This window comes from Sapajus apella, unplaced genomic scaffold (genome assembly GCF_009761245.1).
Source record: "Sapajus apella isolate SASKATOON/1434 unplaced genomic scaffold, GSC_monkey_1.0 scaffold2, whole genome shotgun sequence".
Lineage (NCBI taxonomy): Eukaryota > Metazoa > Chordata > Mammalia > Primates > Cebidae > Sapajus > Sapajus apella.
The window spans coordinates 23,041,740-23,054,859 of record NW_022436942.1 but is presented as its reverse complement, the minus strand read 5'-3'; the positions used below and the strand labels follow the sequence as shown (position 1 = coordinate 23,054,859).

General features: G+C 50.4%; 1 protein-coding gene and 1 non-coding gene across 2 annotated transcripts; both read left to right on the top strand.

The window, feature by feature from the left end:
* Window positions 1-2,675: 2,675 nt before the first annotated feature.
* AMHR2 (anti-Mullerian hormone receptor type 2) lies at window positions 2,676-12,433 on the top strand. Its single transcript, XM_032244578.1, has 11 exons — window positions 2,676-2,724; window positions 3,028-3,210; window positions 3,449-3,640; window positions 3,905-3,982; window positions 4,183-4,301; window positions 4,416-4,646; window positions 9,462-9,576; window positions 9,880-10,052; window positions 10,571-10,718; window positions 10,887-11,023; window positions 11,917-12,433. Exons 1-11 carry the CDS (start codon window positions 2,676-2,678, stop codon window positions 12,211-12,213), a joined length of 1,722 nt encoding a protein of 573 aa, XP_032100469.1. The 3' UTR covers window positions 12,214-12,433.
* LOC116527684 lies at window positions 5,034-5,140 on the top strand. Its single transcript, XR_004258676.1, has one exon. It is a non-coding gene; the product is annotated as a U6 spliceosomal RNA (small nuclear RNA).
* Window positions 12,434-13,120: the final 687 nt, after the last annotated feature.

Sequence of the window (13,120 nt, the reverse complement as noted above, 5' to 3'; positions counted from 1 at the left end):
GTTGCCCAGGCTGGAGTGCAATGGCGCAATCTTGGCTCACCGCAAACTCTGCCTCCTGGGTTTGAGCAATTCTCCTGCCTCAGCCTCCTGAGTAGCTGGGATTACAGGCATGCGCCACCATGGCCTACTAATTTTGTATTTTTAGTAGAGATGGGTTTCTCCATGTTGGGCAGGCTGGTCCGAACTCCCGGCCTCAGGTGATCAGCCACCGCGGCCTCCCAAAGTGCTGGAATTACAGGCATGAGCCACTGGATTTTCTTTCTTTTTCTTTCTTTTTTTTTCTTTTTTCTTTCTTTCTTTTTTTTTTTTTTCAGACAGAGTCTCGCTCTTTCGCCAGGCTGGAGTGCATTGGCTGGAGTGCAATCTCCGCTTACTGCGACTTTCGCCTCCTGTGTTCAAACGATTCTCCTGCTTCAGCCTCTCGAGGAGCTGGGGCTACAGGCGCGCACCACCACGCCCAGCTAATTTTTGTATTTTTAGTAGAAACGGGGTTTGACCACGTTGGTCAGGTTGGTCTCGATCTCTTGACCTCAGGTGACCTGCCCTTTTTGGCCTCCCAAAGTGCTGGTATTACAGGCGTCAGCCACCGCTCCCGGCCTATTTCTGTTGTTTCTTGCTCTGGGAAAGAGTCTGGTGCAGTTGGATTCCTCGGTCTCTACTGCAGAACAAGCCATAGCCCTCTCCTCCCATCTCCATGCTGAACCTCTCCACATTCTGTGTCTGCCCTTCACATTTTATAGTCCCTGCAGCTTAGTAAATGTACAAGGCATACTATGTGTATCAGTCATCAGAGGAGGTACATTCTGCCCTCTCACAACAGCTGGGAATTTCTCCTCTGCTGACCTCTGGTGGTGATAGTTTGAACTGTACCCTCCCTTTTTAGTTGGTGGCCTGTTGTTGGCCATCAATTAATGGGTCATATTTTCTCGACAATTTAAATTCAGCTGTTGGCCGGGCATAGTGGCTCATGCCTGTAATCCAAGCACTTTGGAGGCCAAGGCGGACAGATCACCTGAGGTCGGAAGTTCAAGATCAGCCTGACCAACATGGTGAAACCCCATCTTAAAAAAAAAAAAAATTCAAATGTCCAAGTATAGTAGTAAGTGGTAATTTTTTTTTTTTTTTTAAGATGGAATCTTGCTGTGTCGCCCAGGCTGGAGTGCAATGGTGCAATCTCAGCTTACTGCAACCTCTGCCTCATGAGCTCAAGTAATTCTCCTGCCTCAGTCTCTCGAATAGCTCGGATTACAGGCACGAACCTTCGCGCCCAGCTAATTTTTGTATTTTAGCAGAGACGAGATTTCACCATGTTGGCCAGGCTGGTTTTGAACTCCTGACCTCAGGTGATCCACCCGCCTCAGCCTCCCAAACTGCTGGGATTACGGGCGTGAGCCACAGCACCCGGCCCGGTAATTTTTTTTCATTGTTGAATTTTGTACATGTTTCAGGCAGTATGGTGTAATGCAAAGAACAGAGCCTGGACTTTGAAGTCAGACTTGCCTAGGTTCAAATCCCAGCTCTTTCCTAGCTGAATGACCTTGGGCAACTTACCTAAGCTCAATTTTCTTACCTATAAAGTGGAAATAATAATAATAAATATTTCAGGGAGAATTAGATGAGATGATTGTAAAATGCATAGCTCTAGCTGTGCCCCAGCACATAGCAGGTGCTTGATAAGAAATCTGTTAACACCTCAACAGTGGTTATTTGTTCAGCCTATGAATCAATGTGATTTTTTTTTTTAGTAAAATCCACATAGCAAAATTTACCATTGTTACTATTTTCAATGTGTTTTTAAGAAATTCTGATAAATTGGCCTGGGCGTGGTGGCTCACACCTGTAATCTCAGCACTTTGGAAGACCGAAGTGGCAGATCACAAGGTCAGGAGTTCAAGACCAGCCTGGCTGACATAGTGAAACTCCGTCCCTACTAAAAATACAAAAATTAGCCTGACGTGGTGATGGGTGCCTGTAGTCCTACTTGGGAGGCTGATGCAGGAGAATCGCTTGAGTCCAGGAGGCAGAGGTTGCAGTGAGCCGAGATTATGTGACTGCACTCCAGCCTGGGTGATACAGCAAGACTCTGTCTAAAAAAAAAAAAAAAAAAAAAAAATTCTGATATACTTTGTGATTCTTAAGTTTGGAAAACAGGGTAACCTCTAGTATGGGCTGTGAGGCATTCCTCTGCTCAACCAGCTACAGATGTGAACCCTGAATATAAAGGGATCTTAGGCTAGAAAGGATCTTGGGCAGAGCTGAATGACTCTAAGCATTTGACCTCACTTTGGTTTTCTACTGAAAAGAGTCAACAGAGTCCGCATCTTCTTCCAAGGTCAGCAAAGGGCAGAGATTTGAAATTAGGCATCACTGGGTTCTCAGCTGGGCCTCCAAGGTCCCCTCCTCCCACTATGCAGAGCAAAGAGGAGGCTGCAGAAGAGAAGAGGATATAAGATTGGTTCTCTGCTCCTCCCTTTCTTTCCCTGCTTTCCCCACACCCACCCTCTCCCCCACAGCAGCCTTCTCCCCCACAGAGGCTGGGAAAGGATGAGGGGGGCGGAGTTGGGGACTGAGGGATCAGAAGTCCCACGATGCCCTGTATCTGAAGAAAGCTTTGGCCAGGGGCAGCTGTGTTGGCTCATGCTCTCCTCCTCCTGCTGCTGCTATCCTCCAGCAAGATGCTAGGGTCTCTGGGGCTTTGGGCATTACTTCCCACAGCTGTGGAAGGTAAGCGTCGACAGGGAGGGGCAGGGTCTTTCCATCCACCCAGCGAGGGAAAGGGGTGCTTGAAGGAACAGCCACCCCTTTGGAAGAGTGGTGAGTGGGCTGGGTGTGTGAAGATGAAGGATAGAGCCATGTGTCCCCATGGTAGGGCTCAGGTTCCAGGCCTCTGCTGACCCTGGTTCCTCCTGTGGCTTTACCATACTGACGCTGGGATGTGAAACATGTTTTGTCTGTTCTTTTGGCCACTTTTCGGACTCTGCATTCACTCCCATCTTGAATCCTTTCCTTTCCCCACCTGGGCCTCAGCACCCCCAAACAGGCGAACCTGTGTGTTCTTTGAGTCCCCCGGAGTGCGGGGAAGCACAAAGACATTGGGAGAGTTGCTAGATGCAGACCCAGAGCTCCCCAGAGCTATCCGCTGCCTCTACAGCCGCTGCTGCTTTGGGATCTGGAACCTGACCCAAGACCGGGCACAGGTGGAAATGCAAGGTGAATGGCAAAGTATATGCTAGGTGATAGCTAGGGTGGGGGACAGACACATCCTGGGGTGTGGGTGGCAGCCAAGGGGGAAGGGGAAAAATAGAATATGTGGTGGGAAAGAAAAGCCCATGAGAGATGGAAGGGATGCCTCCGACAGAGAAGGGATTTATCCTCTGTTTCCACACCCCTTTGTGCTTTCTTCCTTGCTCCTTCTTTCTCTCCTCTTCCCCTAATCCCACCCCATCAGGATGCCGAGACAGTGATGAGCCAGGCTGTGAGTCCCTCCACTGTGACCCAAGTCCCCGAGCCCACCCCAGCCCTGGCTCCACTCTCTTCACCTGCTCCTGTGGCACTGACTTCTGCAATGCCAATTACAGTCATCTGCCTCCTCCAGGGAGCCCTGGGACTCCTGACTCCCAGGGTCCCCAGGTCACCCCAGGTAGCCACCCAAGGGTACCGGAACCTGGTGGGGGCTGGGGCCCAGGTTAGGATGAGAGGTGGAACCAGTGCTAGTTCTCACCCTACTCCCACCCCATACTATCCTCCTCCTGGCCTTGGGAAGTTGGTTGCCCTGGTGACTGGGAGATAAGGGGTCTTGTGACCAGGGTGGGGGTGGGTGGAAAAGCAAACTCTCAGGAGGGGAAGAGCAGAGAGCAGGTTTGGGTCAGGGTTCGCCAGCCTGCATTCTTGCCTTGATGTCCAGGTGAGTCCATCTGGATGGCACTGGTGCTGCTGGGGCTGTTCCTCCTCCTCCTGCTGCTGGTGGGCAGCATCATCTTGGGTACTAATCCACCCCATCCCTCCCTTGTGACCCCAGATTGCCCCAAAGCTCTGACCCCTCTCCAGGCACCCATGGTCTTGGGATCTCTATAGCCTGATTCCCAGACTCCCATTACCTCTCACAAAGCTGCCTTTCCACAAAGTCCCCTTTCCTGTCCCCATGCATGCGCACCCTGACCCTAAGGCTTTTCTCTGTTCCAGCCTTGCTACAGCGAAAGACTTACAGAGTGAGAGGTGAGCCAGAGCCAGAGCCAGGGCCAGACTCAGGCAGGGACTGGAGTGTGGAGCTGCAGGAGCTGCCCGAGCTGTGCTTCTCCCAGGTGCCCAGGGAGGGAGAGAAGGGCTCCTCTGGGCACTCCTGGAGGTTGTGCTGGGGAGGAAGCCTTGCCCTGGTATAGCTCAGAGGCCCACACTCAGCACAGTGTCCCTACCAGGTAATCCGGGAAGGAGGTCATGCAGTGGTTTGGGCCGGGCAGCTGCAAGGCAAACTGGTTGCCATCAAGGCCTTCCCACCGAGGTCTCTGGCTCAGTTCCAAGCTGAGAGAGCATTGTACGAACTGCCAGGCCTACGGCACGACCACATTGTCCGATTTATCACCGCCAGCCGCGGGGGCCCTGGCCCCCTGCTCTCTGGGCCGCTGCTAATACTGGAACTGCATCCCAAGGTGAGCATCAAGGAATGTATATGTGTGTGTATGCCTGTATGGAGGTGGGGGCTACACAGCAGCTGGGTCCTGTTCACGCTTCTGCTTTAGATTTTCTCTTTTCCAAAACATTAAAAATGGCCACGCGAGATAGCCCACACCTGTAATCCCAGGACTTTGGGAGGTCAAGGTGGGTGGATCACTTAAACCCAGGAGCTCAAGACCAGCCTGAGCAACATGAGGAAACCCCATCACTGCAAAATTACAAAAATTAGCTCAGCATGGCATTGCATACCTGTAGTCCCAGCTACTCAGGAGGCTGAGGTGGGAGAATTGCTTGACCCTGGGAGGTTGAGGCTGTGTGAGCCGTGAGCATGCCACTGCACTCCAGCATGGAAGAGCAAGATCATGCTCGCTTCGGCAGCATGTATACTAAAATTGGAACAATACAGAGAAGATTAGCATGGCCCCTGTGCAAGGATGACACGCAAATTCGTGAAGTGTTCTACACATAAATAAAAAAAACAGAGCAAGACCATCTCAAAAAATAATAATAGGGGCCGGGTGCTGTGGCTCACACTGGTAATCCCAGCACTTTGGGAGGCCGAGGTAGGCAGATTGCTTGAACCCAGGAATTCAAGAACAGCCTAGGCAACACTGTGAAATCCCACCTATACAAAAAACAAAAAATTGTCTGGGCATGGTGACACATGCCTGTGGTCCCAGCTATTCAGGAGGCCGAGATGGGAAGAGCACCTGAGCCTGGGGAGGTCAAGGCTGGCAGTACGCTGAGATTGTGCCACTGCACTCCAGCCTAGGTGACAGAGTAAGACCCTATCTCAATAATAGTAATATTTTTTATTATTTTTTCTTTTTTATTACATAAACAATATATGTTTATGTGTGTGTGTGTGTGTGTATTTTTTTTTTTCTTTTTTTTGAGACGAAGTCTTGCTCTGTTGCCCAGGCTGGAGTGCAATGGCATGAGTTCAGCTCACTGCAACCTCTGCCTCCTGGGTTCAAGTGATTCTCCTGCCTCAGCCTCCCCAGTAGCTGGGAGTACAAGCGTCCAACACCTTGCCTGGCTAATTTTTGAATTTTTACTAGAGACAGGGTTTCACCGTGTTGCCCAGGCTGGTGTCGAACTCCTGACCTCAGGTGATCTGCCCTCCTTGACCTCCCAAAGTGCTGGGATTACAGGCATGAGCCACTGTGCCCAGTCAAAAAACCCCCAAAAGACAAAAAACCCCAACATTGTTAAAGAAATACCTCCAGGCACAGCCCTCCAAACTCATTCACATATTAATTCAACAAATAATTATGAACTATATGTCAGGCACTATGCTAAAGGCCAGGAAAAACACGGTCCCTGCCTTTACAAATCTTGCAGACTAACGGAGGAGACAGAAATGGATCAAGTAAACACAATGTCAAATGTCAAGTGTGCTAAGTGCTAGAAGGCAGCACCACTGAACTATAAGAAAGAATAATAAGACGTGACTTGATGGGGAGCGCAATGAACAATAAGAAGAAGTAACGGCAGGCAGAGGCCAGCCACACCAGGGCCTATGGGCCTGCTAAAGATTTGGGGCTTTTGACCGAGCACAGTGACTCACGCCTGTAATCCCAGCACTTTGGGAGGCTCAGGCAGGTGGATCACCTGAGGTCAGGAGTTCGAGATCAGCCTGGCTAACATGTTGAAACCCCGTTTCCACTAAAAATACAAAAAATTAGCCAGGCGTGGTGACACACGCCTGTAATCCCAGCTACTTGGGAGGCTGAGGCAGGAGAATCAGAGAGGCGGAGGCTGCAATGAGCCAAGATTGCACCATTACACTGCAGCTTGGGTAACGAGCAAAACTCCATCTCGAAAAAAAAGAAAAAAAAAGGCCTGGTGCAGTGGCTCACACCTGTAATCCCAGCACTTTGGGAGGCTGAGGTGAGTGGATCACCTGAAGTCAGGAGTTCATTTTTTTTTTTTTAAGACGGGGTTTCACCATGTTGGTCAGGCTGGTCTTGAACTCCCGACATCAGGTGATCCGCCTGCCTTGGCCTCCAAAGTGCTTGGATTACAGGCGTGAGCCATCGCGCCCGGCCTGAAGTCAGGAGTTCAAGACCAGCCTGGCCAAAATGGTGAAACCCTGTCTCTACTGAAAATACAAAAATTAGCTGGACATGGTGGCCCGTGCCTGTAATCCCAGCTATTTGGGAGGCTGAGGCAGGAGAATCACTTCAGCCCAGCAGGTGGAGGTTGCAGTGAGCTGAGATTGCACCATTGCACTCCAGCCTGGTCAACAGGGCGAGACTACGTCTCAAAAATAAATTTGGGACTATTTAAACTTTTATATAATTTCCCATCTGCTTCCTGCTAGGTATTATAGTACATACTCTTTTTCTTTTTGTTTTTGAGATGGAGTCTCACTTTGTCACCCAGACTGGATGGAGTGCAGTGGCATGATCTTGGCCCACTGCAACCTCTGCCTCCCAGGTTCAAGTGATTCTCCTGCCTCAGTCTCCCAAGTAGCTGGAATTACAGGAGTGTGCCACCATGCCCAGCTAATTTTTCTATTTTTAGTAGAGACAGGGTTTCACCATGTTGGTCAGGCTGGTCTTGAACTCCTGACCTCTTCTTTTATTTTTTTTTCTTTTTACTTAAGAGTAAACATGATTGCTATGAACTCCTGACCTCAAGCCATCTCGGCCTCCCAAAGTGCTGGGAGCCACCCTGGCCTTTCTTCTTTTTTTTTTTTTTGGACAGAGTTTCATTGTGTTGCTCAGGTTAGGGTGCAGTGGCACAATCTCGGCTCACTGCAGCTGCAGCCTCTACCTCCTGGGTTCAAGCAATTCTGTCTCAGCTACCCAAGTAGCTGGGATGACAGGCGTGCCGTCACCACTCCTGGCTAATTTTTGTATTTTTAGTAGAGATGGGTTTCACCATATTGGCCAGGTTGGTCTTGAACTCCTGACCTCAAGTGATCTGCCCACCTCAGCCTCCCAAAGTGCTGGGGTTATAGGCGTGAGCCACCCCACCTGGCCGCAGTGCCCACTTTAAACACATTTTCGAACTTACCCTTCACAAACACATTGTGAGGAAGGAATGCTTATCCACATGGGGCTCAGAAAAGGAAAGTCATTTGCCCAGAATCTGCGTGACTCTAGAGCTGGCTCCTCATCATCTTGTCTATTGCCTCCTGTTTACCCCTCCATCAGGACTGTGTGTGTCTCTGTCCACGTGGGAGAGCTCCCCACAACTCACTTTGCCCTATTGTAAGTAGTTCAACCTGTACAACCTGTTTCGGTGCTCAGATGCAGGGGCTCTTCCCTGGACTTTATCAGCACCTACAGCTTCTGCACCTCTGAAACCTTGAATTCTGGAAAGTTCCCTCTTTGACCCCATACCTCCCGGCCCAGCTCAAAAATCACGTTTTTATTTGTTAAAATTTCTGTGACTTCTCCAGGCAGGGTTAGTCATTCTTGCTTTATGCCCCTCGGGACTCAGTTAATTTTCCCATCTTGGGGTTCACTGCATTCTTTTTACTTTTTTTTTTTTTGAGATGGAGTCTCGCTCTGTCACCCAGCCTGGAGTGCAGTGGCGCGACCTCAGCTCTCTGCAATCTCCGTCTCCCAGGTTCAAGCGATTCTCCTGCTTCAGCTTCCCAAGTAGTTGGGACTATAGGCAAGAGCCACCACGTCTAGCTAATTTTTGTATTTTTAGTAGACACGGGGTTTCACTATGTTGGCCAGGCTGGTCTTGAACTCCTGACCTCGTGATCTACCCACCTCAGCCTCCCAAGGTGCTGGGATTACAGGTGTGAGCCACTGTGCCCAGCCTTTGCATTCTTTATCTCTCTTTTTTTTTTTTTTTGAGACCGAGTCTCACTCTGCCTCCTGGATTTGAGCCATTCTCCTGCCTCAGCCTCCTGAGCAGCTGGGATTACAGGTACCTGCCACTATTCCTAGCTAATTTTTTGTATTTTTATTTATTTATTTTGTTCTTTATTCTAATTTTTTGTATTTTTAATAGACACAGGGTTTCACCCTGTTGGCCAGGCTGGTCTCAAACTCCTGACCTTGTGATTCTCTTGCCTCGGCCTCCCAAAGTGCTAGGATTACAGGCGTGAGCCACTGCGCCCAGCCTTGCATTCTTTATCTCTTACCTTCCCTGAGCCATCTTGTGCCTGAACACAGATCGTGGCCACTGAAGGTGCTCCATAACACTTGTTGAATAAGAGATTCTGTTGCTTCTTTCCCTCCAATTCCCAGTTGCCCTCCACCTGCTACTCTGTTATCCACTGGCTCTGCCTGTCCATGTGTATGCAGGCCTGACACCTCAGACAAGGTGGTTCGTGAGGGATGCCTGACTAGCTTACCCTGCCTCCTCTGTTTCTGTCTTTGCTCCACGTCTTCTGAGTCAGTATAAGCTGGTGGTTATTAATAAGTGACCCTGAGTCAGAGTGTTTGGATTCAAGCTCCACTCCTGCCTCATCAACTGATTCAAGCGTGTTTCCTTAGCTCTCTAAGGAAAAGCTCTTCATCTGTTAAATGGGGGTGTGATAGGAGCATCTACCTCCTAGGGTTGTCACAAGAATTACGGGAGGCCCCGTACACTGGGCCTGGACCACAGTAAGTGCTCAGTACCCTTGATCCAGAGTTACTAGTTTTTCATGTCAGTCGATGCACAGTCTTACTCCTACCTATAGTCTTGGCCAGCATCTGTCAGTGTGTCTGTCTGCTGGGGAGATGCAGCGAGAAGACTGTCAATTGATATCTGCTCCCTGAGATGGATCACCTGCCTCCAGCTCTGTGTACCGTCCTCTTCTCTCTGCTTTTCCCCAGGGCTCCCTGTGCCACTACTTGACCCGGCACACCAGTGACTGGGGAAGTTCCCTGCGGATGGCACTGTCCCTGGCCCAGGGCTTGGCATTTCTCCATGAGGAGCGCTGGCAGAATGGTGGGTGAGCTGGGCATAGGGAGTCAAGGGAGCCACACTGCTATGTTTCTGATTCTCCCTTAGTTTGGAGGGGAAGGACTGGGTCAAAAGAGAGGGCTGGGCGCGGTGGCTCAGACCTGTAATCCAAGCACTTTGGAGGCCAAGGCGGGCGGATCACCTGAGGTCAGGAGTTCAAGACCAGCCTGACCAACATGGTGAAACCCCGTCTTTATAAAAAATAAAAAAAATTAAAAAAAAAAAAAGAAAAAAGAAAAGAGAGAGGAAGAAGATCCATGTTCCTCCAACCTTGGAATTCCCCCACAGGCCAGTATAAACCAGGTATTGCCCACCGAGATCTGAGTAGCCAGAATGTACTCATTCGGGAAGATGGATCCTGTGCCATTGGAGACCTGGGCCTTGCCATGGTGCTTCCTGGCCTCACTCAGCCCCCTGGCTGGACCCCTACTCAACCACAAGGCCCAGCTGCCATCATGGAAGTGAGTTCTCTGGATAACTGGTGAGGCCCAGGATGATGGTGGTGTTGCTGATGGCAGTGCTGCTGTTGTGTGTTAATAGTTGTAGCTAGGCCGGGCGCGGTGGCTCAAGCCTGTAATCCCAGCACTTTGGGAGGCCGAGGCGGGTGGATCACGAGGTCAAGAGATCGAGACCATCCTGGTCAGCATGGTGAAAACCCCGTCTCTACTAAAAATACAGAAAATTAGCTGGGCATGGTGGTGTGTGCCTGTAATCCCAGCTACTCAGGAGGCTGAGGCAGGAGAATTGCCTGAACCCAGGAGGCGGAGGTTGCGGTGAGCCAAGATCGAGCCATTGCACTCCAGCCTGGGTAACAAGAGCGAAACTCCGTCTCAAAAAAAAAAAAAAAAAATAGTTGTAGCAATACCTGTAACATTTGAGACATTGCTGAGTCTGTGGTTGGGGGGATATTGCATGGCCCATTGCTGCAATGAGGGTGGCCACAGAGATGATTCTTGGCCCTTTGTGCCTTGCTCTCCAGGCTGGCACCCAGAGATACATGGCACCAGAGCTCTTGGACAAGACTCTGGACCTACAGGATTGGGGCATGGCCCTCCGACGAGCTGATATTTACTCTTTGGCTCTGCTTCTGTGGGAGATCCTCAGCCGCTGCCCAGATTTGAGGCCTGGTAAGGATGGGTGGTACTGTTCCCCTCCCTGGGTACCCCCCTGCCCATTCTAGGTTCACCCCAACATGACCTGGTCCCAAGAAAGCTCTGCTCTTCCCCCTCTTGGCCTTTCTACATGGTAGGCACCCCTAGGGCTAACTGACACCCATCCCCTCTACCTTCCTCCAGACAGCAGACCACCACCCTTCCAACTGGCCTATGAGGCAGAACTGGGCAGTACCCCCACCTCCGATGAGCTATGGGCCTTGGCAGTGCAGGAGAGGAGGCGTCCCTACATCCCATCCACGTGGTGCTGCTTTGCCACAGTAAGAGGCTGTTGGGCTGGGGACCTGGGGAGTGGGGGCTGGGCATGGGCTTCAAGAATGTCTCTGCCAGGGCCAGTCTGTTTATTCCTATCTCCTCTCATCTCCCATCACTCCTTGTTCAGGCTTAGCTGGAACTGGGCAAGCTTGCTCTCCCCCTCAGTTCATCCTCTTCCACTCTAAGTCTCACACAGTCCATTCCATCGACCTGAGACACACACCTTCCTCCTGCTCAGCCTTGCCCAGCCTGCTCTCCTCTCTACCATCAGTTAGCTCTGTTCCTTAGTCCCCTCCTCTAGGAAGCCCTCTTTGGCTTTGTTCTTGCCCTGAGTTCTGCCCCGTCCACTCTCCTGAATACAGTAAAGCCCAAAAATCAATTCAATAAGTCCCCATTCTGTCATGCATTGATAATGTTTCTGCTGTGACCCAATAAAAGGCAGTTCTGGGTATAAAGGGTGAAAGCAGTGGCCTCACAGTGAAAATTCAGGACTTTGCATCAATACTTTTTTAACAGAATGTCCCTTCTCTTGCTATCTGATCTGAACTTTCCACTGCACAAGTCAGTTAGGTTAGCTACAGAAACCAGGCATTACTTGCAGAAGACTCTGGTTCTCTGAGTGGAAAGAGAGTAATTTCCCATTAGCATATTAAGCCGTCAACCTATATTAGCTCCTCAGAGGAAATGGTGGGCTGTATGGAAGGCCCCCAGAGAGCCTGTCTCATAGGGAACAAGACTCAGAGGGCTGGAGTTCAGCAAGAGGGAGAAGAGGGAGGCTCCAGGAAAAATCGGAAATGGAATGTTGAAAACAGGAAAGTGATGGACATTGAAGATGCCTTTTAACTCTGGGGTCCACTCAAGATCCTAGGATCGACCCTCCCCCTGTCATTCCTCCCAGGACCCTGATGGGCTGAGGGAGCTCCTAGAAGACTGTTGGGATGCAGACCCAGAAGCACGGCTGACAGCTGAGTGTGTACAGCAGCGTCTGGCTGCCCTGGCCCATCCTCAGGAGAGCCACCCCTTCCCAGAGGGCTGTCCACATGGCTGTCCATATCTCTGCCCAGAAGACTGTACTTCAACTCCTGCCCCTGCCATCCTCCCCTGTAGGCCTCAGCGGAGTGCCTGCCACTTCAGTGTTCAGCAAGGCCCTTGCTCCATGAATCCCCAACCTGCCTGTACACTTTCTCTTGTGTAAATATGCAATTTATGTGTAGTCAATGTACATGCCAACATAAATACGGCAATTGTATAGCTGTCTTGTCTGTCTCACCGCTGCCTTTCCCACCTGCCGAATCCTTGGATTCTTCCGCAGGCATCCAGTCCGTGGCAGTTCCGACCAGTGACTAAGGGTAGGTATGCACAGGAAACAGAATAAAGTCAGCTTTCCTGATGCATATCCTTGGGCCTTTCTCTATTCCTGTAATCCAGGGACCCTCTTGTCTCTCTCCTCTTCCACCAACATTTATTTGTATTTATTTATCTTTTTTTTTTTGAGACAGAGTCTCACTCTGTCACCCAGGCTGGAGTGCAGTGGCATGATCTCGGCTCACTGCAACTTCCGCCTTCCAGGGTCAAGCAATTCTGCCTCAGTCTCCCAAGTAGCTGGGATTACAGGTGCATGCAACCACACCCGGCTAATTTTTTGCATTTTTAGTAGAGACGGGGTTTCACCATGCTGGCCAGGTTGGTCTTGAACTCCTGATCTCGTGATCCTCCTGCCTCGGCCTCCCAAAGTGCTGGGATTACAGGCGTGAGCCACCAAGCCCGGTTTATTTATTTATTTTTTGGAGACAGATTATCTGTCCAGGCTGCAGTGCAATGACACAATCACGGCTCACTGCAACCTTGTCCTCCCCGGGCTCTTGTGATCCTCCTGGCTCAGCCTCCTGAGTTGCTAGGGCCACAGGCATGCACCACTATATCCAGCTAATATTTTGTTTTTTGAAGAGATGAATTCTTGCTGTGTTGCCCAGGCTAGCCTCGAGCTCCTGAGCTCAAGCAGCCCTCCTACCTCAGCCTCCCAAAGTTTTGGGATTACAGGCATGAACCACTGCGCTCGGCATTTGAAATTGTTTATTATTTTTATTTTTGAGATAAGCTCT